At 45.1% G+C, this 27,668-nt stretch overlaps 1 protein-coding gene and 1 long non-coding RNA gene across 4 annotated transcripts in view; one reads left to right on the top strand and one right to left on the bottom strand.

Annotated features, from left to right (window-relative positions):
- LOC127052031 (uncharacterized) overlaps window positions 1-20,049 on the top strand; it is a 51,485-nt gene extending 31,436 nt beyond the window's left edge. Inside the window, exons 2-3 of the long non-coding RNA XR_007774665.1 lie at window positions 17,448-17,560; window positions 19,957-20,049. This is a non-coding gene — a long non-coding RNA (uncharacterized LOC127052031). The remainder of the gene's footprint in view (window positions 1-17,447; window positions 17,561-19,956) is intronic.
- The window catches only part of WEE1 (WEE1 G2 checkpoint kinase), a 42,088-nt gene continuing 17,967 nt past the window's right edge, over window positions 3,548-27,668 (bottom strand). Inside the window, exons 1-11 of one of the 3 annotated variants that reach the window (XM_050955077.1) lie at window positions 25,237-26,364; window positions 19,917-20,125; window positions 19,204-19,270; window positions 18,948-19,120; window positions 17,590-17,711; window positions 15,760-15,906; window positions 15,260-15,355; window positions 15,082-15,167; window positions 14,655-14,825; window positions 14,418-14,563; window positions 3,548-4,913 (exon numbers count right to left, since the gene is read on the bottom strand). In XM_050955077.1, coding sequence (XP_050811034.1) covers window positions 4,763-4,913; window positions 14,418-14,563; window positions 14,655-14,825; window positions 15,082-15,167; window positions 15,260-15,355; window positions 15,760-15,906; window positions 17,590-17,711; window positions 18,948-19,120; window positions 19,204-19,270; window positions 19,917-20,125; window positions 25,237-25,764 — 1,896 coding nt within the window. In that variant the 5' untranslated portion in view covers window positions 25,765-26,364 and the 3' untranslated portion in view covers window positions 3,548-4,762. Of the gene's footprint in view, window positions 4,914-14,417; window positions 14,564-14,654; window positions 14,826-15,081; window positions 15,168-15,259; window positions 15,356-15,759; window positions 15,907-17,589; window positions 17,712-18,947; window positions 19,121-19,203; window positions 19,271-19,916; window positions 20,126-22,267; window positions 23,355-25,236; window positions 26,365-27,668 lie in introns of those variants that run through there. The other 2 variants (XM_050955079.1, XM_050955080.1) reach the window with 2 other exon arrangements.

Raw genomic sequence — 27,668 nt, 5'->3', positions numbered from 1 at the left:
GCGCTGAGAACCAGTCCCCTTTTTCCAGCAAAGGGATGATAGATTTGAATCTGTGGGTATGGACAAATTTGTTGAGATTTCTGAGATCTAGTATGGGTCTCCAACCTCCGTTTTTCTTTTGAGTCAGGAAATAATGGGAATAAAATCCCTTCCCTCTGCGTTGTGCTGGAACTTGTTCCACAACCCCTAACCATAGAAGGTGATGTACTTCTTGTCTCAATAGGTGCTCATTAGAGGGGGGTCACTGAGGAGGGACAGGGAACAGGGCTGGGTAGGAGGAATAGAGATAAAGGGGATGGTATAAGCCATTCGAATGATCTCTAAAACCCAGTGGCCTGTGGTGATAAGAATCCCATGTATGGAAAAATGGTTGAAACCAATACCAAATATTTGGATTGTTTGTTCCACTGGCACTGGTGATTGGCGGAGGTCAGTCAGAACCTCAACCACTGTTTCAAAATTGCAATTTGCTTGGTAGTGCTTGGGACGTCGCAACCTGAGGTTGGTTAGGGCGATGTTTCTATGGTCTGGGCCTTCATCTTTGATTGTTGTATGGTCTCTGCTGGCGTTGCAACGTGCTGTCTCTGTTACTATTGTAGGGTTGGTATTTGCGTCTCCCGTTAGGCGATGTACAGATCCCTAGGGTCCTCAGTATGGCTCTAGAGTCCTTCATGGAATGGAGGAATTCATACATCTTAGTGGAGAAGACCTTGTCCCTGTCGAAGGAGAGGTCCTCTACTTTGGTCAGGAGTTCCCTTGGGATACCAGATGAGTGCAACCAGGATGCTCTATGCATGATGATGGCTGTCGCTGTCATGCATTTTGCTGTGTCTGCCACATTGAACGATGCCTGGAGCACTGTTCTAGCAATAAGTTGTCCCTCATTAAGGATGACATAGGATTGGTCCCTTCTTTGCTCTGGAATTTCCTGGGAAAAAAAAAACAACACTCATTTTAGCATAGTTGTCATGGTTGTAGTTAGCAAGTAATGCTATGTAATTGGCCGTGCAGAAATGAAGGGTCACAGAAGAGTAAACTTTTCACCTCAGGAGGTCAAATCTCTTCCAATTCTGGTCTTGTGGTGTGGATTTGAACTGAGAATGGTTGCCCTGTCAGTTGACTGCATCGACCACTAAGGAGTTAGGTTGGGGGGGGGGAGGGGAAGTCCATGCCGTTATATGGCACATAGTATTTCCTGTCTGTACATTTACTGGTTGGTGTTTGCCACACAGTTTCTGCAGGTTCCAGGGTGTCATTTATGGGCAAAGCTATTTTTATCATGGACAAAGTGTGTCGGATTTGAGGAATTGGTGTTGTGTGTCTGGTACCTCAAGAGGAATATTTTGGCTCTGTGCCAGCCACCAGAATAACTCCTCAAAGTGTTTGAAATAATCAGTGGTGGTGGGAGACAGAGGCATTACTGCCTCATCAGGGAAGAGGTGGTGTCATCAGGGGATGTTTTGTGTTCTGTGGTCTCATCCCTGTCTTCCTCCACCTCCTCTATTACCTCAGAAGGCTTGGGTACTGATGTCCTTGCCAAGTATATATGTTTTCTGTGAGAAGTAGTAGGTTTGTGGAATTGAGACCTATAGATGCTGCCCATAGGTACTATTGTGGCCATGGAATACGAAATGTCATGGGAGCACACATCCATGGGTTGGTGAGCAATGGGGGTTGGTGCCTGGTGCTCTGTTCCCTGGGTCTATAATGAGATTCCTTACCTGCTGGGGAGGAATGTCCAGATGAGAAAATTGCCTTCTTGTCATCCTCATCACTCCAAAAGGGTGGAGCAGTGGGAGATTCTAGTTGGTCCAGTACCGTCAGTACCAGTGAGCGGCTGGTGCCAAGCAGTGGAGATCCGGGAGCAGAGGACGCTTCTATGTCAGACAAGTGCATGGGGGGGGGGGGGGGGGGGCGCAGCGCGGGATCAGTGCCATCAACTTGAAACTATTTACATATTTGACATGAAGTCACCCAACAGTTTTGTCCAGCAAAAAGATGTTTGAAGCAAGATTTACAAAGTAGCCAGTGGCACATCCCTCCAATAGCTGTATTATTTAATTAGATACTTCTACCTAAATGTAAACAATATGTAAGATTAATAATTTAGACAAGTGCTGGTAGCTAGTTGCAGTGCAGTGCTTTGGCAAGTGTGCACATTAAAGTGACCTGTGTTCCTTCCTTAAATATCTCCGAATGAATCACACTGAAGAGCAGCGCTGTTTGTTGCCAGCAAAATATTCCAAACAAAAACAAACATTACATTATGTTAAGACTTTACACATTGCAGGCTCCAGCACTCAGTTTTCTTGGTGTCTGCAGGTCTGTTTTTTTATAACTACACATTTTTGTGCTAATGTAAAAATTCTGTTTTAAAAAGTTAGTCACTTGCAACAAGCCACTAATTAAAAAATTATCTTCATTCCAAGTACTTTTATAATCAGAATGTTATAAAGTGCATAAAGCAAAGGTGTATAATCTAACTATTGTGTTTTAAAATCCAATACCAATCCAAATATTGTGTTTTAAAATCCAGTACCGAAGTTTGTATAGAACTTTACAGAGTTTTATATAAAGACAGCTTCATTTGTTAAAGACACACATGATATAATCCAGGATATGTATGCTGATATTTTTCTACTTTCCAGGTCCTACTCTTAAATTCAAATAAAATGAATATGTGTTTGTGCCTTTTAATGACAAAAGTTGTCAAAGGCTTGTCATCTTATTGTTCTTTGCATTAAAAAGTCAAGATTTCTGTATGCTAGTTTTGGTAAAGACAATTAAATAAATACAAGCATTTACTGCTCGGACTGTGAAATCTGATTGTATAAAGCTAATTAGCTCTCAGATTTAAGAACTCTTCCTTGTTAATACCTATTTAACCCAAACACCTAATAGACAAGATTGTTAAAAATTGTCACCCATAACTCCTTAAAATTAAGGCAGTTTCAGAGTTGTCCAGAAAGACTTAGCATGGGGCGATAAGCCTATTACCTTACCCTTAACAATACACATACAGAATACCCTCTTCTCTCCCCTCCTTGCCACACACCCCTTGGGATTGAGACTGCTGTCTCACAAAGAATCCCATCCTACCTTTCATTCAGCTATTCCCTTACCCTTCCCCCATCCTCCCCACCCAATTAACCTGAATGATTCTTATTCATTCTTCCCCAATTCATCAATTCTCATCCTTACCCCACTAGATCTACTACCTAAGAAGCAGCTTTTTAAAAATTGAAGTAATTACCTCAACACTTGTTGCTTGGACCAGCTTCACAGCTATAAAAGCCACCTCAGCCTCTCTCCATCCATCCTGGCTGCACAGCTTACAGATGCTATTTCTCAAATTATAGCGGGTAGCAGAGAGGTGGACAGCATTGCTCTACTCCTCCCCTGTGGTAAGCATCCATAGCCATAGGCCCTCCTTAAGTGAGGCAGAACCACTGGAGTAGGCAGGCCACATCAGGACTAGCCATGACGTACTACAGTATAGATATTGTATTTACACAACTTTAAAGCCAAACAGATATTAGACACTGTATTAAGCTCAACCTTTCACTTTTAATATTCCAATTAAATACTAATACAAATAAGTGAAACACAAATGGGGAACATTGTTTAAATCAAAGTTAATGAGTAGAGACATGCCAGTAATAAACAAATTCCATTTTCAGCAATATCTGTCAGCTTTTAACTAGTATCAGAAAAAGTGATTAGACAGCCAAATTGTATTCAGTTCAGAACATATACTGGAACAGATATAACTCAGTCTTCTGGCATCCCAGACTACAGTTTAGTATAGTATACTATGAGCAAGATCAAACAGTTATGTACATGAACACTGAACAGCCAAAATACTTACACTAAACAGCACAATTATGTACAGGTACCCAACAAAAATATACAATAGCCATACAAACATGAAACTGAAGGGAGAGAGAGGGAAGAGGAAAATCCCCAACATTCAGAGAACTTTATTAAAAAATTACAAACACATTAATAGCTGAGACATTTAACAATTGCACTACACTAATACAAAGTTCAAATATAAAATTGGTGCATTTAGTTCACAATGCACTAGCTTTAAAGAAAAATGCTGCTTTCACTAAAGGCAGCTTAGATATTTTTCACATAATTGTTTTAACAGAAAGCCTATTAACACAATGATTGTTTTAATGCTACAGTTTACAGCAAGGACAAAAACTAAAATAGCAGCAGTTTCACACGGCATATACTTCCACAGGCTTATTTATCCATGGTTTAAGTAATGCCTACAAAGTGCTCCCAGTTGAACAGGCAAGTAAAATTCACAATAAAAAAAGTTTCCTGACACCAGGTATATTGAATGGCCTTAAACCAGTCTCCTCAGCATTCCTTTCCTGTTCCAAGGGAAATCTTTTAAGATTATATAAGGAAATATTTTTTGTTTACAAAGTAGTAACACTAAAAAGCAGCACACCCCTATAGTGGTTAACTCGGGGATGGTGTAACATTTAACAGTGTAACTGAAAGGCTTATGGATTAACATCTGTTTTCAATAGACCAGATATTAGAGTCCAATATCTCAATTGTTAATACAGCTAATTTGCTGTATATTGCAATTAAAAATCCTAGAAGTTATTTCTGTAAAACTAGAGACACTGATTGAAGACTGGGCAAGAAACCAGAAATTGAATTCTTCCTTCAACTCCTCAAAAATTCAATCCACTAAGAAGATTTCATAGTCTCTCCTCGGGTTTTTTTTGGAATGGATATTTCAGTATATAGTAAGACTAACTGAGCGGTTCATTTTCTTTCCGATGAGTCGAGATGTTCTATTCTGTGTTGTAGATCTAGTTGCCATTCGATCACTGAACAGCGCCCTCTCTTCTGCTGCAGCTTTTGCCATTTGTGCCTTCTTCAGTTCTCTGAAAGAGAAGAATCAAGAAATGTCCATCCAATATAAGACTCTTAATCAGTCTCAGGCCACAGCCTATCTGGATTTGCATAAGCAGCATGAAAGCAATTTGCAGAACCACCTAGTTGATGTCTTCACTCATTTCAGGAGATAACAGGGAAAGTTCAGGATCCAGTTTTGTATCACATCTGAATTGTCTTATTTGGAGGGAGAAACCAGAAAGGAGGTTCCAGAACCACCTATATTGTTGATGCTCAACAGATTTTTAAAAATTTATATGCAGCTGTAAATCAGTAGCTGTTAAAACCTTTAAAACACATTTTTATAAATGCCAACACTCCCAAATATAGCTATGACAGTAAGTGCCACTACATACACAAAAGCTAAATAATTAACATAAGGGCCTTTTATTAACCTCATGAGGTGTGTCATTTCAACCAATGGATAACTAAGAACAAATTACTTCATTTTACTATGGAAAAGGGTAACCAAAAGAAACCCATAATACTGATGGTTAATTGGATTGGTGGAATAAAGAACATATCTAATTCTTCCTTGTACTCCAGTTAAAATAATACAGACTAGCAGTTAATTGCCAGTATGAGCTGACCTTAAAATGTCCACAACTAACCAACTTTTAGAGTGCTAAGTGTAGAGACTTCATCCTCAAGACTAGCTACCCTTGTTAAGCTACCTTTGAAACCTCTGCAGAAAAATTCAGACCACAAAGTGTTTTCTTTTCAACAGACTGCCCCCCAGAAGAAAGGTATCAGTGACTAACAGCACAAGAATACTACCAAAGTTCTTTTCCTTCTATGTGCCAATATACGCACTATATCCTGGATCTCTCATTTGCTTAACATGTCCAACTTGAGTTGGCTGCAAGACTGAGTTGAAGAGAGAACAGAAACTGCCATGCTGGATAGGACTGGTAGTCTGTCTCATCTCTCATCTCTGACACTGACTAGTACCAAATGCTGTGGAAGAAGTTACAAACAAAAAATATACACACATATACCCCCCACAGGTAGCTGAAGAATAACCTGATCATAGGGAAAAAAAAAATTCTAGATTACATTAGTTAGAGGTTGGCCTATGCCATGAAGGATGAAGATTTCCAACTTCCTAAAAAGATAATGAGTGTTTTTCACTATCCATACAAAATGTCCAACGCTTTTGAATCTTGCTATGTTCCAGCCTAAATGAGTTCCACAGGCTAACTGTGCATTGTGTGAAAGAACTTTTATCAGTTTTGCTGCATATCCTCATATTGTATTGCAGGAAAAAAAATAGCAGCAGTGCTCCATCTACTTCTTCTATACTATTTATTATTTTGTATATTTTTTTATTTCTTTTGTTTAATCATTATCTTTCATACAAAATTTTCACGTCCCTAGTCATTACTTTCAACCACTGCCAACTCTCCTCTATTTCTGCTATATCCTCTTTGAGACAGGGTGGAAAGAACTCAAATGCTCTAGCTCAGCAATTCTCAAACAGTGAGTCAGGACTCCAAAGTGAGTCACGACCCTGTTTTAATGGGGTCGCCAGGGCAGGTGTTAGATTTGCTGCGGCCCCAGGCCAAAGCCCGAAGGCTTCACAGCCGTGGGTGGTGTGGCTCAGGCTTCAGCCCTGGACAGCAGGGCTGTTTACATGCTCCCTGCCCAGGGCTGAAGCCCTTGGGCATAGACTTTGCCCCCCTGAAGGTGGCAGGGCTTGGGGCAGGCTCAGGCTTCAGTCAGCCCTCCTGGGGACATATAGTAATTTTTGTTGTCAGAAGAGGGTGGCGGTGCAATGAATTTTGAGAACTGCTGGAGCTCAAACAAGATATATTCTTTATGCACAATTTCTATTGCTCAAATTACATAGGAGACCACACACACAAAAAACGGATACTCACCTTTTTGTAACTGTTGTTCTTAGAGATATGTTGTTCATGTTCATTCCAAGCAGGTGTGTTCGTGCCGCGTGCATGCCAGCCGGAAGATTTTTCCCTTAGCAGTGTCCGTAGGGTCGGCCTTGGCGCCCCCTGGAGTGGCGCCTCCATGGCGCCCTATATAGGGGCCGACCCTCCACCCCCTCAGTTCCTTCTTGCCAGCACTCCGACAGAGGGGCAGGAGGGTGTGTATTGGAATGAACATGAACACCACATCTCGAAGAACAACAGTTACAAAAAGGTGGATAACCGTTTTTTCTTTGAGTGATTGTTCATGTCCATTCCAAGCAGGTGACTCAAGCCTGAACCTAGGCAGTCGGGTCAGAGTTCACTGCGGATTGAAGCACTGCACGGTCGAAGGCTGCATCGTCTCTGGCCTGGTGCTTGATGGCATAGTGCGATGTAAATGTGTGGATTGAAGATCACATGGCAGCTCCGCATACTTCCTGTGTCAGGATCTGAGCCAGGAGCGCAGTGGAGGAGGCCTGTGCCCTTGTGGAGTGGGCCATGATCGGTGGGGCAGGGACCTTAGCCCGATGGTAGCATTCTCAGATCCATGCGGAGGTCCTCTGTGACGACACTGGGAGTCCCCCCCATCCTGTCGGCCACAGCAATAAAGAGCTGGGTTGATTTCCTGAATGGTTTCGTTCTTTCAATATAGAATGTTAGGGCCCTGCGGACATCCAGGGAATGCAGTCTACGCTCCGTGCCAGAGGAGTGTGGCTTTGGATAGAACACACGGAGCAAAATATCTTGACCCATGTGGAATTGGGAGACTACCTTCGGAAGGAACGCTGGATGTGGCCTGAGTTGGACCTTGTCTTTATGGAAGACAGCGTATGGGGGCTAGGTTGTCGAATATGTGGAAACAGTCTGTCCAGGCCCTTGAGGAAGCGACCAACCAGTGGGTTGGCGAAAACTGAAGCACCTTGCTCTCCTAGGTGGAACACTGAGATGGCCGCCAAGTGGACCCGAACGAAAGAGAGGAAAAGTCCTAGCTGTCTCAGATGAAGCAAGTAGTCCAGGATAAGAGGGATCGGGGTGAGCAATGGAGCCTGTCCCTGCTGTTTGGCCCAGATGGAGAAGCATTTCCACTTAGCTATGTAAGTGACCCTGGTAGAGGGTTTTCTGCTACCAAGATGGACTTTCCTGACCTGTTGAGATCATTGCATCTCCACAGGGTTTAGCCATGGAGCATCCAGGCTGCGAGGTGGAGTGACTCCAGATTCAAGTGGCAGAGGTGCCCCGATCCTGTGTGATCAACTCTGGGAGCAGGGGCAGCGTGAGGGGCGCCCGAGTGGACATATGCAGGATTGACGTGTACCAGTATTGGCACGGCCACACTAACGCTATCAGGATGACACAAGTGCGATCCCTGCAGATCTTGAGGAGTACCCTGTGAAGCATGGGAATCAGGGGAACGGCGTAAAGCAGACCATCTTCCCAGGAGAGGAGGAAGGCATCCGTCAGAGACCCCGGACTGCAGCCCACGAGGGAGCAGAAATGTTGACACTTCTTGTTTTCTCTCGAGGCAAACAGGTCTATCTGGGGATAGCCCCAGAGACGGAAAATTGAGCATACTACATCTCGGCGAAGGGACCACCCGTGACCATGGAATGAGCGGCTGAGGGCATCCGCCACCCCGTTCTGCACCCTCGGGAGGCAGGATGCTGTCAGGTGAATTGTGTTCCGTACGCAAGAGTCCCATAACGCGAGGGCTTCCCGGCACAGAGGAGAGGAGCGTGCACCCCCGTTTGTTAATATAGAACATTGCTGATATATTGTCCGTGAGGACTGAAACGCACCTGCCTGCCAGGTGAGCTTTGAAGGTTAGGCATGCTAGAGGCACTGCTCACAGCTCCCTGACGCTGATGTGCAAGGAGAGGTCCTCTGGTGACCACAGGTCTTGGGTCCTGAGATTCCCCAGGATGTGCCCCTCACCCCAGATCCAATGCATCTGTTACCAAGGATAGGGAGGGCTGGCGAAAAGTATCCCCATGCACACCTCCTGCAGGTCGAGCCACCACTGGAGGGAATCGAGCACCATTCAGGGGAGCGTCACCACAGAGTCTAGGGTGTCCCTGGCTGGCCGGTACACGGTCACCAACCAGGACTGGAGAGGGCACAGCCTGAGCCTGCCGTGGCTCACCACATAGGTGCACACTGCCATGCGACTCAGTAACTTGAGGCAGTTTCTTGCTGTGGTGGTCAGGATGTGTTGGAGACCGAGAATTATTTAGGACATGGACCGGAACCTGAACTCCGGTAGGTACACTCTGGTGTGTGTCGAGTCCCAAACTGCCCCTATAAATTCTATCCTCTGGGTGACAGACAGGGTGGACTTGGCCTCGTTCAGCAGGAGGCCGAGCTCGAGGAAGGTCCGTCTGATGAAGACCACCTGAGCCTCCCCCTGTGCCTTGATGAGCCAATCGTCCAGGTAGGGGAACACCTGAATCACCTGCTTGCGCAGGAAGGCTGCCATGACTGCCATGCACTTTGTGAAAACCCTCGGGGCTGCTGACAGGCCGAAAGGCAGCACTGTGAACCAAAGATGGGCGTTGCCCACGATGAATCTGAGGTAACGCCTGTGTTGGGGGATTATGGCAATATGAAAATACGCGTCCTTCAAGTCGAGGGTGGCATACCAGTCCCCTGGATCCATGAAGGGAATGGTAGAGGACACGGAGATCTTGAGGAACTTGAGCTTCTTTACAAACTTGTTTAGAGGCCACAAGACCAGAATAGGTCTGAGGCACCCCTTTCGCCTTCGGTAATAGGAAATAACGGGAGAAGCCCCTGCCCCTGCGGAACTTCCTCCACTGCCCCTGCTGTGGGGAGGGACTGCACTTCCTGAGTTAGAAGCCCCTGCTCGTGAGAGGGGTCCCTGAAGAGGGATGGGGAGGGGGGCTGGAGGAGCAGGAGGGAGGAGAACTGGATAGAATATCCTCTCTCTACCATGCGAAGCACCCAACTGTCCGATGTGATTCGGGACCAGGCACGATAGAAGGGGGGGACAGACATGACCCAAAAGGTAGGGCTGGGAGAATCCCGAGTCCTGACCAGTAGGTCATCCCTGACCGTACCATCAAATTGGGGGCCTAGGCCCCGATGGTGGCCTTGTCTGGCTGGATGACTGGCCAGAGGGCTTGATGTTGGTGCCTCCTTCTGCCATTCCTGCCTTGCCTATGCCTGGAGTCCGTGCAGTTCTGAGGCTGGTAAGGTCGTGGGGCCAGCTGCAGTCTGAACTGCCTGCTCTGGGTTACTAGGGTGTGCAAGCCCAGGGAGCGAAGGGTAGCCCTTGAGTCCTTCAGGCTATGTAACCTCTTGTCCATCTTTTCGGAGAAGAGCATGAGCCCCTTGAAGGGGAGGTCCTGGATGGTCTGTTCCACCTCATGAGGAAGGCCCGAGACCTGAAGCCAGGCTCCTCACCTCATGACCAGGACTGCCTGGAGGGATGCTCGGGAGATCAACTTCCCCTCCTCAACCAGGACTGAAAACTCTGTTCGCGATTCCTGGGGAAGAAGTTCAGCGAACTTAGACAATGCCACGCATGTATTGTGTCCATACCGGCTCACTATAGACTGTTGGTTGGATACATGTAATTGCAGCCCCACTGTTGAATACACCTTTCTGCCAAACAGGTCCAACTTTTTGGCTTCTCTGTTCTTAGGTATAGACCCTTGGAACCCCTGACACTCCCTTTGGTTGGCTGCATCCACTACTAGAGAGAGTCCAGGGGAGGGTGGGCATAGAGGTGCTCGTGGCCCTTGGAGAGCATGAAGTAGCGCCTCTCTGTCTTTTTGGCCGTAGGGGCCTATGAAGCTAGTGTCTGCCACAAAACGCAGGACGTGTTAGCTATCGTTTTGATCAATGGTAGGGCTACCCTGGATGGGCCCGAGGGGGCCAGGATATCCACTATCAGGTCCACGTCCACCTCAATCTCCTCCGTTTGGATTAGCTTCCCGCTTAAGTAGCTGCTGGAGCACCCGGTTGTCATCTAGGGCTAGTGCCGTTGCAGTATCCGTGACCGCCTCAGGTGGAGAGGAAGAGGAGGCGATCACCTGCAGCGGGCCTTCCTCTGTACCGTCCATCTCTTCAGGGGCTTGTGGCACACGGTACTGCAGTTGCGTGGCCAGTGCGAATTTGAGATGTGGCACTGCGGCTGGTACTGGGGTCGACACCGAACAACGAGGCGTGCCAGAACCATGGCCCCCGTCGGTGCCAGTATATGATTAGGGAGCGCTGGACTTTGTTGCGGCACACTCCTGCTGGATGGTGGTGCCAGTGGTAGAGGTATTTGCGCCAGAGCCACCAACATCAAGGAGACCAATGTGGACCTGGAGCGAGGTCCGAACGCCTGTCCCACGGACTGATGGTAGGCCCAGGGAGTCCAGAACGGCTACTGGGAGGGAGGTTGCCACTGCGGTGGGTAAGGTTGATGGGTCGCCTGCGAAGCCAGCCTCCTGCTCCTTGATCTACTGGAGCAGTAGGACTCTGCCTCCAAGTCTGAGATCTCCGAATAGGAGGACCTAGGGGGAGCAATACCCACTGTCGCTGGGGAGCGGTGTCGCGGTGCCAGAGAACGCTCTCTCTGCACTGGTGCCGCCGGGGCGGCGCGGAGCAGGGACCGAGGAGACATCGGGGGTCAGGCCACGGACAGCGGCTCCTTGCGTCAGTGTGAAGAGGCCGGCACTGGGAGGCTCAACAAGTCAGAGGCCGCCTTGAACACCTCAGGTGTCGATGGGAGACGCACATCCTCGCTAAGGTCCGGGGATCTTGGCCAATCCAGACTCGACCGCCCCCTTTCTGGTGCGGGAGTCGACGGAGCAATGAGAGGATGAGTCTGTGGCCTGGCTTGTCCACTCACACTTGTGGACCGTGTCAGCTTTTTAAGGTCCTGGTGCGGTGATCGTTCCCTTACCGGCCTCTTCTTTTTAGCGGGCTCTGGAGAAGGTGAACAATGCCTCACTGAGGCCGATTTTCTGTGTCCCGACTCCCTCTGGTGCCAGGATTTGGAGACTTTGGCCTGGGCCTCGTGTCTTGATACCAGTGTCGGGGCACTGCGCACTGAAGAGGAGGTGCTGGGCGCCGAGTTGGCCGACTCGGGTTGCAAGATGGCCGCAAGGCCGCCTCCATGAGGAGCACTTTGGAGTCTCTGCTCTCTGTCCTTAAGAGTCGTGGGATGGAAGCCCCTGCAGACATCACACCGGTCTCTTTAGTGGCTCTCTCTGAGGCAACTTGAGCAGGAAGACTGTGGGTCATTCTTCGGCATAAACTTCCCGCAGTCCCTGCATATTTTAAACCCTGAGGACCCGGGCATGCTCCAGCGGGGCGACAAATACTTTGGGGGAAGCCCCCCTCCCCCCCAACTATGTACTACTAACTCTAATTTAAAACTAAACTATATACACTGACAACGGGACACTGCTAATCTTGCTGTAAGAGCGAGCAAGGTTCCAGCCAGCCATCACCAGCAGTAAGAAGGAACGAGGGGATGGAGGGTCGGTGGGCCCCTATATAGGACGTCATGGAGGCACCACTCCAGGGGGAGGTGCCAAGGCCGAACCTACGGACACTGCTAAGGGAAACAAATCTTTTGGATGGCATGCACATGGCATGCAAGCCCCTGCTTGGAATGGACATGAATACAATCATTCTTCAAGTGATTGTAATGATCCTCTATGACTCTGAAGTCTAAATAACTGAACACATTCCAGGAGAGGGCATACCACAGATATTTGCACCATTGTTCTCCACCGATTCTTTACACATCTTGATATTGTTTCCTTTTTTCATTACATTGTATATCAAGACTGAACTTTCTCTCCCCCAATTGTTCTAGTTAATGTAATCCGGTATTGTGTACGAATAGTTCAGACTAGGAATCCCAACACGCATTACCTTGTTTGTCAAAATTACATTCCAAATGCCATTGTGTTATCCATCCACTTCATTTTGTTAAGTTCCTCAGTGTCTTCTCATCAACTACCCTAAAATATGTAATTTTCACATCTCAGTGCTTACCCTCTTTTCCAAACTATTTCGTATACTAGCTGCTGCTCACGAGTCCTAATATTGACCTTTGGAATACCCAACTCTTCACATATCACTATGATAAAACTTAGCTATTTACTCCTACTCTTTGTTGTGTTTCTGCTCCAGAACAGTATTTTACCTCTGACCCCATTAATACATTTTTTTAAAAAATAACCTCATGAAAGGTTCAAAGGTTTTTTCCCCCAAAAGTCCAAGTAAATTGTCAATCGACTCTTATCTACTTAAAGACACAAAGAACTGTAAACAGATCATTGAATACATTCAGCAGCCAGATCCCTTTGACTGCTGTTTCAGACATATACCTTTGATCCAGGACATCCTAAAGGACAATGTCGCATATAGCGGACAGATGATTTCTTACATGCAGCAGAGGGAGCAGCCATGTACAGTATACACAGACTTCACGTCAATACTTGCAATAGCTATTAGTTATTTTGTCATGGCTACGTTAACATTGAGAGAAACCTTTAAAGAATATCAAGGACACCATAGGACTTTCAAGAAAAAAAAGTTGCTTCCAGGAGGGGTGAGGGAAGGATATGAAAGACCGCTAATATTTCTTATTACTGATAATACTTAAAGAAGTTTGGAACACATCCTCTCTCATGCATACAGGCAAGTGGGGAGTCTCAGTGCTTAGAATTTCTTTCAACAAAAGCCTGCAGACTGCTAGATTTATTTCCTCCTTTCTGCAGTCAGAGTCATTCATCAGGAGACTGTATGAGTGTAACCAACCAAAAGAGGAAGTCTGCCTCCAGCTGTACCAGTTGTGGCAAAGGCTAGAGGAAAAACTGCATGAGGGAATGGTGGAAGCATGAAAAATGGAAGGCATGAGAAAAAATGACTAAGGGCATCTATATTAATCGCAAATGCACAGAAACGCAGCAATACCCCACACCTTAAGCTTTCCAGCCATTAGGCACAAAGACACACAAAATTAAAGAAATAAGAGGTTCAAATGCTGACAGTCACCATAATTCTTCCATCTCCTGCCTATAATTTAGAGAAGGACCTAACAGCCAGCTCAAAGGGATTAAGGAGGTTAATGCTCTTCCTAAAGGAAATCTCAGTTTCTAAGCCACATTTACACAAACCTTACTAAAACCCTTTGATTATTACAATTGAAAACTTGCCCAATGTGCTAGCCACTATTCATGCTATTTACATTTATATCAGTGAAAAACAAAACAAATGGAGTATCTTTTATGTTGATTCTCAATACTGCAAAGATTATATCAAAATATTGCAAAGGAAATTTTTCTTTAAAAAACAATTAGTTTTTTTAGACGTTATGCAAACATTGCTATTGTTCTTAGGTTTCTATGGTATATTTGGCCCCTCAGAGTTTCCTTAAAGGCTCTAAGAATAGACTTAGGTTTAGTCCAAGTACAGTTACTGTGCTCTTATGTCCTATCTTTAATAATCTTAAAATTTGAAATAAGAGTATGCATTTCATCACCCTAAAACACAAATTATTAGAAATATATTTATATCTGATATTCAAGGAACCTTTGCACTCACTTTTGCAACAGTGAATTTTTGAACTTCTCAGCATTCAGCTCTATACGAAGTTGTTCTGCACTCTTTTTGGCAGCAGTCAGCAGCACTGAATGCTTGCCCAGAGCCACTGCTGTAGGTCTTCTCTCTGGATCTGGACTAATCATAACCTTGAAGAAAAGAGATTTATGTTTAAAAATACTAACTACATACAGTATCAGAATAAGCAAGGAGCCAGTTGCATACAACAACAATTCTTACTTTTAACAAATCCAATAATTCTTGAGAAAGAACTTGTGGTATTCTAGGCAGTTTTCCTTGTCGAATTTCATGCCATTGGTCTCCATTAGTCGGAAGTGGTTCAGCACCAGCAGCACACACAACAGTTAGAGCAAGAGCAAAAATATCAGCTTTCGGCAAGTGAGTATAGTTCTGCAAAGAAAAAAATTAAACTTTCTGTGAATACCCACACCAGAATAGAAACCGGACATACGACGGATTTGGAAATGGAGACATCTGAAGTATCTATCTTCTCGCACTCCAAAAAGGTGAGCCATTTAGAACAACTCATGTTTTACAAATTTGAAATAGTTATTTCAACTTGGGGGTGGTTAAATAAAAAAATTGCAAACACATCACGCAGACTTAAACCTTATTTTAGCTTCAATTAGCAAAACAATGCTGTTACCTCTTGTAAAACTTCATTTGCAAGAAAACGGCTATCTCCTTCCTCTACTTGTGGACTAGATACTCTAGTTACATGGCCAAGATCACCTACATGGAATAGTTAAGGGGAAAAAAAGTTATTTTTCAGAAACCAAATTAATTATATCATTTGATCTTTAAGCGTACAGTATTTTCCTTACCTATTTTAAATACAACTTTGTCAGAAGACCAGTCATCATCATCACCTTCTTCTGATGTCATACTTGGAACTGATGTCCTAGATATGAAGATATTACCTGCAAAGAAGAAGAACTGTATGGAACACAATTCCAGATCTAAGTTTTACCTCATTTGATTTCTCAGACGACAACTGTATTTATAAAGAAACTGGGTTCATTATATACACATCATTGCCTAGAGTAAGACAAACTAGAAAGCAGAAACCACCTCATGGGACAGAAGCCAATTTTTTGGCAAGTCAACAAACTTGGTTCCACAGAAAATGATGCAAGATAAACTTAAAGGAACTTTAATTATGCTAGCCAATTTTAAAATTGATCTCTCTGATGGTCTGAGTAGCAACACAAAGAATTTACAGTTATTGAGGTGTGGCTGACTGCTTATTTTTCTGCAACAGACTAAACCATTTAAAGAAATTGTAAATATAACTTCAATAGAGTACACTAGTTTATATACTTACTAGGCTTTATATCCATGTGTACCAGTGACATTGAATGAATATACTTTAAGCCACGAGCCACTTGAAGTAACAGATCTTTCAGCTCGGGTTCAGTAAAATAGCGCATATTTCTGTAGTTTTCACTTATGGCGTCAGCTAAACTGCCACCTAAAACAAAGCCAAAATATGTCAATTACCTTCCTCCACAAGTGTTTTATGTAAAATGAATGAGGTTTCCCATATATCAGAGATTCCCAAAACGTGGTTCGTGGAGCACTGAACATTGCTGGTGGTCTAGAGAGACCTGGGTGGTCTCTTTCCCCTTATTCCCAGCTTCTACACTGAAATACATGTAAAGTAATGTAAGCAATTGCTGTAGTTGCCAGGGATCCCAAGCGTGAAGAAACTGTTCCAAACATCCATGAATTGGGGGCCACGTCACCCATATAATCTGTATTAGAATGTTTTCTACAGCGTAAGAGTTTAGGAAGATATGGCCATGTTAATATTGTGGTCAAAGCCTCAATTTTTGGAACCTCCTGTTTTGGGACTAGAATGTAGGCTACAGAGAGGACAGGAGTTCTGTGCAAAAGGAAAACCAAAAGGCACTGAATATCTAACCCTAAACCACAAAGGTGTAGATTTAGTTTGTGCTAGTGAGACGACCCACATGGGAACAGTATAAAATTCAAATAAGGAAAACTGAGCATGCCCCCCTTAAGCATGACCTTTCTTGGACACACTCCACTTTTTCTTTGCATGGGAGTCATTTAATCTAATTTTTTGTTTTAAACTCATCTAAGGGACTTTGGTAAGACACCACAGAATTTTCCTGATAAAGTTCTTTAAGTTGACTTTTTCACATTTAGGCCAGCTCATGGCACTGAGCCAAAAAGTGTATTAATCTTCCACTGCTTTTCTAAGTGGAAGATTAATACACTTTGCACTAGCAGCACTTTTTGAAGAACTCTCTCAGTTGATAAGTATTTCTCTCTCTCCCTCCCCCCCGCCCCTCCATCTATAAAACGGGAAACAGAAATTAAGTGATTTACTCATGGTCCCAAAACAATTTTGTACAGGAATATTCCTCAAATCTTTATACACAAATAATATTTCAGAGTCAACATACTTTGATATTAACATGAAAAGCAATACAGAAAGTTAGTTTAAAATCAAAGTCACTTCTAGTTTGTGACTTAGAACCAGCTGCTGATCCTGATGAAGGCTGAGCTATCCAATTAAAATGGGAGGTGGCACCTGACCCTTTAATAAAGGGTGATCGGAATTCTGAGAGGTGAAGAGGGGTTTTCTTTTTTGTTTAGCAGCAACACAATTGTTTTATTGTGCTTCAGCATGCATGGGCCTACCGCTATAATGTCCAAAGTGTGTTAATATTATATATATATATAAAAAAAAACTAAAAAAAATGTTTCCCCCATAAGGAATGCATGAATTTGCTTAGAAAGAATAGTTTCTATGTACTGCAATATTTACTTTGTCAACCAGGGAGTAGTCAAACAGCCCCATGGCTCACCAATTGTTATGTGCCAGGGGAGGAACCTTTTGCTGTGTCCTCTCTTTTACAGAGTTTTGTTTTACTGGAGTATTTTGTTTGATCAAATTTATTGATTTGGTTTTTAGATATATAAAATGCTCTCTCCTACAAAAGGGACTGCACATACATGTAACTCCATCTCTTTCACATTTAGAAAAGAGTATCTCTTACAACCAACCAGTGCCATCCACCTCAGGCTAATGCCATGAGAGACCTGCCAGTTCAAACCCTACAGGCAACTTTAGAAGACTTACAGTTCATAGCAAGGTGACTGATAACAGTTTTTTTTTTCTTACCATTACAATACTCATTCTGTATAAGCATGTGATCATCTTCTGCCCAGGCAGAGTAGTATCTGACTACATGAGAATGCTGCCCCAAAACTGCATGTGCATAGACCTCTCTTAAAGCATTCTGCCTATTATAAATAAAAAACAAATAAAACATTTAGTGGTAGTCTAAGTTTATTTCAGAATATCTAAATTTAGGTCTTCTGGAAGTTGCTACACATACAGGCAATCTTTATACAATGGTCACATGTCTTTAAGGCAGTAGCCATGTTAACACTGAGCCTGAAAAACGGGTATTCATCTGTCAATACTACTTTGTTGTCAAGCAGCTGATCTAACACCATTCACCAGTGGAAAGAAGAAAAAAGAAAAAAAAATCACCTTGCTATTATAAACTTAAGACTGATGTCTTTTACAGATTTAATTGGGCAGTATCTGGAGTTATATTTGCATTGATGTCAGTGATTGAGTATTTAAGTTTTAAAATATTTATATTATACTATAAAAAGATTAACCACTGACAAAATACAAGTTTTTGTTGTAGATGAGGTTGCATGGTTCCACTTCAAGAACAACTGAGCCTTCACCACCAGTAGAGACTAGAGAGGCTAGAGAAGGGGCTGCAAATCCACTATGCTTTTAAAGCACCATTGACATCATTTCTAAAGGCCTGCCATTGAACAGTTTCAGAAAAGGCTCCTGATGATACAATTGTGGAACCCTTCTTTTGGTCGAAAGTTTAAAAGGGAACTAAACATTTATGCATTCGACGAAAAAGTTAAGATTGAAACAAATTATGGTAGTGTTTGTTCACAAAGACTTTAGTATTTTGGATTTAAGCATTCCCTGGGAGTGCTGTAAACTAAATAGCATTGTGCAAGTGCAAAAGAACCAGAAAAAGAAATTGGCCTGCTTAATGACTTTATCCTTCACTCAAACTGGACATGGAGCAATACTTACGTGAAGCCTTCCCAGCAGGGATCACAAAAGGGCTTTACAGACGTAAGTGTAACATATGTACCATTAATGGAAGGAAGTATTATTGCTACTTTACAGATGACTAGAGCAATTTGCTCAAGATCATACAGAATCCCTGTGACAGACCTGAGAAGAGAACCCAAGTCTCTCTTCCCACTTCACATAAACCACAACACTACCCTTTAACTTCAGAAAGGCTATGAAGAGTTAGTTTTAGATTTCTATTTTAAGGTATTAGCTGTAAAGCAGATAAACACTTGCTTGCAAACTTAGATTCATCTTGAAAGTCTCATTTTAATGCGTACAACGGAACACTTCATGTGGGAGAAGCAAAAAGGCAACCAAGAGTCAGTATCTAGTTTTTAGGTAAAACAACACATACTTACTCATCAACTGAGCCAGCTAAGGGTTTCTTGGACCGTTTTATAGCATAGATACAGCCATCAAGCCTTTTTACACATTTAAACACTGAACCAAATTCTCCAGACCCGATCTTCTCCAATTCATGAAATTCTGTTTCATACCGTGACTTCATATTACTTTCTGTTATTGTGATCCGCTGCAGTGATTAAAAAGGGGAAAAGTAAGACTTAGGTCGCAAATACACACTACTAATTAAACACTAAGCTGTAAGTGTGTTACCTTGGCAGGTCTAATAGTTTCATCTTCAAGCTCTCCATCACTTGCTTCCATGTCCTCCCCACAAGAGCTGAAAGTTACATTCATAATATATTCATTTATTGAATAAATAAGTCTTGATGATCTTAAAGACAGACAATAAGAATTCCAATTCTTACATTCTACCAAGGCCAAGCTAATGGAAAACCAAACCAAAAAGTCTAGAATGTGAAATCACACAAGGTAATACCCACCTACAAAATTTAGCTCTCTTGCATATATTTTCTTGTTGTTTCTAGGAGATTAAAAACCGCTGCAGCTGATGCCCACTGCTAAATGTCCACCCTATCACCTCCCCTTTCTGGTTTCTATCTACCAGAATCAAGACAGTTTCCCATCCCAACTCAAATCCATGTCTGGACAATATAGTTCACCTGTTAATTCTTGTCCTAATCCAAGGATTCACTAAACCAATTTTACCTTCCATTTGACAAAAATCCCACTGCAGATTATGGTCATGCACATCACACTGTACCCCAGCGCAAAACAGAAAATATATTTCTGGGTGTCATTCACCTTGAAGATAACTATTGTTATTAAATCCAGAATGTACATTTTGCATCTGTTGATTTTAGGGAAATAATTAACTAGAGATTTCCAAGGAAATTTAGCAATACAATATTTTTGTAAACAATTAAAAATGGTTAAAATAAGATTGATAAAGAAGTATGAGTTACTCATTCCAATGTGTTCTCTTTCTTCTACGACACTGTCCAGATGAAGTCTGAAGGAACAGCGAGTCTGGAGTAAAGGGATTAATGTTCACATGTGGTGTCCGTCTCATAACAGCATCCCGCTTTTCTGACTTCCCAACATTCATGAAGAGGGATCCTACACGGAGTTTAACTGAACTGGAGCCCATTCCTTGAGCTTTGGAAAGCAAACTCTACAAAAAACAAAAAGGGTCATCAGTACTTTAGATACTCATAACTAGGACCCTACCAAATTCATGGCCATGAAAAACATGTCATGGACTGTGAAATCTGGTCTCTCCACAAGAAATCTGGTCTTTTATCCTATACAGATTTCACAGGGAAGACTAGCATTTCTCAAACTAGGTGGTCACAAGGCTCGGGGGGGTGTCACAGGATTGCCTCCTTTACTTCTGTGCTGCCTTCAGAGCTGGGCAGCTGGAGACATATGCTGGCCTCCAACCCAGCTCTGAAGGCAGCACCACAGCCAGCAGCAGTGCAGAAATAAAGGTGCCAATACCATATCATGTCTGAACTGCTGCTGGTGGCAGCACTGCCTTCAGAGCTGGGGTCCTAGTCAGCGGCCACAGAGCTTCCTGGAGCTAGGGGATGTTCTTGGAGATGGATCTGACCCAGCCCAGGGAGTGGCCCATGCAGGAGAAGAGGAAGTCCATTCCCTCACCAACCCAGCCAGGACCAGCAGCTGGAGCCTGGCATACAGTAGGAGCCCTTGGCCAGGGCACCACCAGCATTGCCCATCCCCTGGCTCTGTGCCCATTGTTCTGGCGCTCAGGAGTTAAAGGGGCCTTGGGCTGCTGTGTGTGGAGGTGGGTGTGTGACCACAGAGACCTCCCCCATAACCATAGCACCTTGGGTGATCACTCACCCGTAACGCCAGCCTTACCCTCCCTCCACCCCAAGGCCTTCCCATACCATGCCAACTCTCTTCCACGCTGCTGCTGGTGGTAGTGCTGCCTTCCGAGCTGGGTGCCTGGCCAGCAGCCACTGTTCACTGGCCACCCAGCCCTGAAGACAGTGCCGCTGCCAGAAGCAGCACAGAAGGGTGGCAAAACTGTGACCCCCCCTCATGATCCGCTTTTGGGTCGCTCCCCCAGTTATAACACTGAAATTTCAGATTTAAGTATCTGAAGCCCTGATGATTTTTTATTTTTTTTTAAATCCTATGACTGTGAAATTGACCACAATTGACAGTGAATTTGGTAGGGCCCTACTCATAACTGGGCACATTTGGCTAGGTTTTCCAGAAAGTTGTTATTAATAATGACTGCTTTTTAATCAGCATAAAATTAGCATAAGATCTCCTTAATAGGAATGAATTTGTCCAATGTAAATCACTTGGCTATGAATTTTTATGCTTTAGTATGACACAGCAATTGCCAGAATAAAGATAAACACTAACATTTTAATCATTTTTTAAAAGTCTGGCAAGAAAAAGTAGTCACTTTTTAGTCAGGAAAAGACCATACATAAGGATGGAACAATTAACACGATTCTCTTTCAACAGAAAGACCATGAAGCATGACTATATAAAAACACGCTCAACTCTGAGCCACTAAACACTAAATTACCACACATTATTGGCTCAGCTACACAGCAGCACAATAAAGCTTTGTTATGACTTGCCTATAAAATTTGCATTCTTCTACCTCCTGTAAAAAAGTTAGTCCCTATAAATAGAAGAATAGCAGTACTAGTGCTCAGTTCCACACTGATGGAGCACTAGAAATGCACAAAATATACGGGTGTCCTCTCAATATTCAGAATTGAAAAGTTCCTATTACACACAGATACTGTAACGGAATTTACTTCAATCCAAGAGAGGTTTTCACAGTGAAGAAAGGTCATCTATTGAAAATGAAGTAAAACCACTCTTGCCATAACCCCAAACATACTATTTCTGGAAGCCAATTACGTATGTTCATCAAGCCTCCTTTGGAGGGGAGAATTGGGAAAATGAAAGACTGAACAATAGATTATAGCCAAGCTGCCAGGGCTTCATCCAGCGCCTGTCATGACCTGCAATCCCTAGAATTGACCTGGGCAGGCACATGCTCTCTCACTCACTCTCATTCTGAGTTTTCAAATGCATCAGAGTTCAATGGCATACACCACCCACAAAGCATGTTTCCTGTGGTATTTGATATAAGCAAGCACTGACATTTAAGTCACACTTACATGCTGTGTAATCACATTAATGGTAACAGAAGATCAATCATGTAATTAGAGACATTTTCAGAGTAAAAGTATTTTTCAAAAAGTGTACTTTTATCAACAATTAATAAATCAAGTAAGACTATTTACTTTTAATTACTTACATACATTAGTTTTCAGCACAGAAAGTTTAAAAAGACGAGCCAATTCCATACTTATATAGTATGTTTCCAAATAAATACAGTTTTCTGATTTCCATGTATTCAAGCAGCAACAGCTTGTTTGGAAGTCTAGCATGGGAATAATTGTTTTAAAAGCATGAAACAGCTTACATATTCCTTTGAAACTGATCATATTTCAGCAGTTCCAAGTCCCTCTAGCCATTTGTAGTTTGTAATTATTATCTCTTCCCTCCTCACCCCCCAAAGTTTTGTTCAGGTGTCAAATACCCACAAAACAGAAACAATGGAAATAAACTACATGGTGCTGTCAAACAAACATGCAGACAAACTGATAGAACATTTAAACACATCAACAGATAAAATTCAGACAACCATGACTGAAAAGTTGAGTGTGTCTTCAAAATACATGTCCACTGCAGTGTTTAGAAGTACTGAAAATATGCCTATTACTCCTACAACTTGTTTTACAAAATCTAATTTTTTAAAAATTCCACAATGGATAAACTGGGTCCATTTAACAGCTCATACATATTTACAATGACAATGGAATCAAAGTAAGCTGACAAAATTCAATTACTGAACTACAATTTTAAGATCAAAAAGTGAGACTGGAAAACTCTTCTGATGTTTAATAAAATAGTGGCAAACCAACAGGCTGATCACCTATTTTAAAATATGAATTTAAAAAAGTACCAAACAAACCAGATTCATCTGTTACATAATCTTAACGGACAATTTGTGGGCAGGACCTACAAAAGATGCCAACTTTTTTTTGTTACAGGCAAACCAAGTATGTTATGTAATGATTGCTCTAGAATGGGCAGTGGTGCTGGAAACACAGATGATAACTTTGTTTTTAATCCCAGGCACAGAGGAATGAAATGGGCTATTATGTTTTGTTTGTTTGTGTTTAGGTTCCCTGTCAAACTGCATCAGCTATTCTCTGTTGGTGCAGTTCTATATTTAAGGAGCCAGATGCTGTTGGAAGAGTTTGTAAAGCACCATTTTCTGTTCCAGTTCACTCCTTACACTTAAAAGGAAACAGAGCCATCATTTCCCTTACACAAACTATATTATACAGAGTGGTTGTAGCCAGGTCAGTCCCAGGATATTAGAGAGAAAGGTGGGTGAAGTGTTTTTTATTGAACTAACTTTTATTGGTGAGACACACCAAGCTTTCCAACTACACAGAATGCCTCTTCAGGTCTGGGAAAGGTACTCTGAGCATCACAGCTAAATGCAAGATGGTGGAAAGGATTGTTTAGCTTTAAGTAGTTAACACATATTCAAGGTAGAATAGTTCTTTCGAACAATCCTTTCCACCTTGCATGTAGCTCAGAATACCTTTTCCAAACCTGAAGAGGAGCTTTGTGTAGCTAGAAAGCTTCTCTCTCTCTCACCAACAGAAGTTGGTCCAATAAAGGACATTACCTTGCCCACCTTATCTCTGTAGTGAGTATTGTTAGCCCTTGTTGCAAATCTACCAAACAAGTGGAAGTGTAATGCAAATCTACTAATACTTCTAACCCACCACCCTCCTGACATCCAACATTTTGTGCCTGCCAACAACATTGCTCTTCCTGTAAAGAGAGTTCTAGTGCCCTACAGTATTTTCTCTTGCACAGGTGGGCTGGTTCGAGCCCACATTAAGCAGGAATCCTTACTGTAATACAAGACCCAAATTTCTTGGTCAAGGTATAGTCAAGATCCGGACTCTAGAGAAACATTTTTCACACCACAATTAAAATAAGTGAATAAAGAGGTTTTACAACCCATTCACTTCAAAGCATCTGGCAATCACATCCATGGTCTGCCTACTGCAGGGGTGGGCAAACTTTCTGGCCCGAAGGCCACATCTGGGTATGAAAATTGTATGGCGGGTCATAAATGGTCATGACATTGGGGTGCGGGGGCAGGCAGCAAAGTGAGGGCTCTAGGGTAGGGCCAAAAACAAGAAACTCAGGATGTGTGAGGGGGTTCCAGGCTGAGGATTGGGGTGTATGGGTGGGGGTGAGAGCTCTGGCTGGGGGTACAGGCTCTGGCATGGGGATGAGCAGTTTGGGGTGCAGGAGAGTGATCTGGGCTGGGACTGAGGGGTTCAGAGGGCAGATGGAGGGGGTCAGAGGTGCAGACTCCAGATGGTGCTTACCTCAAGCAGCTCCCGGAAGCAGTGGCATGTCCTCCCTCCATATCCTATGCAGAGGGGCAGCCAGGTGGCTCTGCACACTGCCTGGTCAGCAGGCGCCACCCCTGCAGCTCTCATTGGCCATGGTTCCAGACTTGCCCCGCACCATGATTCTAGGCCAACACGAGCTGCAGGGATAGCGCTTGGGGCAGGGGCAGCATGCAGAGGCCCTGGCTGTTCCTCTGCATAGGTTACGGAGGGGATACACGCCGCTGCTTCCCGGAGTTGCTTGACGTAAGCGCCACCCAGAGCCTGTACCCCTAACCCACATACAGAGCAGGGCAAGCCCCTGACCCTGCTCCCTGGCTGCAGCAGGGCAAGCCCCGAACCCTACTCCCCAGCGGGACCTGAAGGTCCAGATACAGCCCCCGAGCCATAGTTTGCCCACCCCGGCCTACTGACTACCCTGCTGTACAAACAGCCACAAAGCCAAGCCCCTCACTACCCTTCCCCCACATCGTACAGACACCACAACCAAGGGGGTGGATACTGCAGACCTTCCCAACAACAAAGGATATAGGGGTCCCTATATGTACAGTGCTTTGATGAGCTGGAAGACCAAGAGAGCCCCAGCACTGCAGCCAGCTCCTCCGGGAATCCTGCGCACAGGCCGCGCCAAGACCTGTGATGGAGCACGGGGCACACACGTGCTACAAGTTACAACCAGCCTCCCTTCAAGGGATCAAGAACCAAAGGGGAAGTGTGCCACGAGCAGCCCCCAGCTCCTCCAGAGGGAACCATCCCCATCCCGAGTCCGGCTCCTCACCTTGGGCGTGTGCGGGGTGTCGAAAAGGCGCAACTTGCGGAACGTCTTGTGGGGCGGGGTGCCGGGGCACTCGGGCAGGGGGGAGCGGGGCTCCTCGCTGCGGACCCGGTACGCGCCGGCAGTGAAATGCGTCGGCGACTCCCCGCACCACCGGCGGCCCTTGAGGGGCGGCGAGGGCGAGCCGGCCATGAAGTAGGCTCCGGGAGACTTGACCGGGGACGAGCCGAAGCCCTCCTCCTCCCATGAGTCCTCCTCATCCCCGGGCAGTGCGGACACCGCCGGCTCCATCTCCTCCTCTTCCAGCGGCGGCGGCTCGCCCCGCGCCGGGGTGCGGGCTCCCGAGAGCGGCGAGTCCGCCTCCTGGAAGGCTGAGTCCTCGCCGGTGCTGTTGCCGCTGCTACCTCCTTCCTCCTCATCATCGTCCTCGTCGCTGCCGGCTGGGAACAGCAGCTTCTGTCGGATCGGGGCGTCCGCCGGCCGGACCGAGAGGCGGCGCGGCGCGGCCTGCAGCCGGCTCACAGAGCTCATGGCGGGACCGCAGCTCCGGGCCGCTCGCAGCTCCGTACGGGCCCCGCTCACGGGGAGACGCGCCCCCCAACACCCTGGCTGCCTGCCGGCCGCTCCCACGCCGCAAGCCCCGCGCTGACCGCTCCCCGGTGCTGCCACTGTCGGCGCTGAGTAGGCGCCACTCTAGGCTGCTCCTGCCCCGCACCAACGCAGGCTCCGCACGGACTTATTCGCTAGCGCTGCCCAGGGCAGCCCAGCTCTTGCCGTTCAGACTCCGCGGCTTTCCCGCGACCGTTAGTCTCGTGGCCTCTACGCCAGCCAATCACGCACGCCCACTCAGTTTGAAAACAAGGAAGACGGAGGCCGGGCCACGCACAAAATACGTCATACGTTCGTTTGGCGCGAATGGGGAGCTGAAAAGGGCGGGGCTGGAGAAGTCTCTTTCCGTTGGGTGTGTGGGGTGGGGACGAGGGAGGGTGGTGGCCGCTGCGCGGGCACTGAGGCGCTCCAGGCGGTAGCCAGAGCTGGAGGCGGGGATGGCTGTGGGATAGAGCGAACAGCGGTCTGACCCGGGACCGAGTCACCAGAGCTGCTCTTCCGACCGCGCCACCCCCGCTCGGCCGCCGCGGGAGGAGAGGGGGACGGGCTGTAGGAAAGGCGCAGAGGGGCTTGCTGCCGGGGGCGGGAGCGCAGGGTGGCCGCGCAGGCTGCCGTGCTCCTCCAGCGCCGCTGGGGTGCTGCGCTAGTTCTCCAGCTCACAACCCCGCGCATCAAGCGGGAACTGTCCCTTTAACTGAACGACACGTAGCACGCGGGGAGAGGAACGCAGCTCTGCTCTCGTGCCGGAGGCGGGGCACAGCCCGGGCCCGCCGCCTTCACGCCCCTAACCCCGCAGCACACACAGTTCATTGCGGTGGTGCCACTGTAAGCAGAGGCTGTGCTATGACCTCCTCACCGGCGCCCTGTTTAAAGGAATCCGTTTGCACTGCAGCGAGTTAAGCCCGTCGCAGTTGCAAGGAGGATGGGAGATGCGCACACCTTTAATGGTGTCGCCTCCAGCCAGCCAAACCTGCATGTCTCTCACGAGAGGAAACCAAACAAAAAAATCGAGTGCTCGCTCCCCTTTTCTGGAGATCGCTTCCAAGTGAGTTTTTCAGCTCTGTGCACATGTGGCACGATCGTAAGTCGAAGTCTGACACCACCCCCCAAAGTAAAATACAACCTTGCTGATAGCTGTTAGCGGCGGGAAGTTTCATCTCTGCCGCCTTAAGAACAAAGACAGTGTATTTATTCTTTGTTTAAAGTCTATCATTACAAGATTGCTTGTAAAGACTGGGAGGGTTGAGAAGCTCAAATCTAAGCAGATTTTTTTTAAATGCTTCTCATAGCTTGGGAAATCTGTTAATACCAGAAGAAGAAATGGAACACTGATGCTAGATAATCTTTTCTACTAACACTCGAAATCAACAAATCCAATATAGTAGTTCCCTGCCCAAGTAGGGTGACCAGACAGCAAATGTGAAAAATCAGGATGGGGTGGGGAGGTAATAGGAGGCTATATAAGAAAAAGACCTAAAAATCTGGACTGTCTTTATAAAATTAGGACATCTGGTCACCCTATGCCCAAGATAGGTATATTTGGTTGGTATATATACATTGCTAACTTTTCTGATGGGGATTTCAGGTCCAGAAGTAAAGTGATTGATTTTTTTTTATTATTATTTTTAGTTTCAGCACAGAGTAAGTATGTTTATTGTTTTATAGCAAAATGCCCCACATTTAAAAAAAATAATTGCTAAATGTTCAGCTGTGCAAAATGGTACAGAGTGCTTAAGTACAAGTGGAATAGACATAATCTGTTAAATATCAGAGGGGTAGCCGTGTTAGTCTGGATCTGTAAAAGCAGCAAAGAGTCCTGTGGCACC

The sequence above is a fragment of the Gopherus flavomarginatus genome, chromosome 5 (assembly GCF_025201925.1).
Source record: "Gopherus flavomarginatus isolate rGopFla2 chromosome 5, rGopFla2.mat.asm, whole genome shotgun sequence".
Taxonomy (NCBI): Eukaryota; Metazoa; Chordata; order Testudines; family Testudinidae; genus Gopherus; species Gopherus flavomarginatus.
This window is presented reverse-complemented; position numbering and strand designations above follow the sequence as displayed.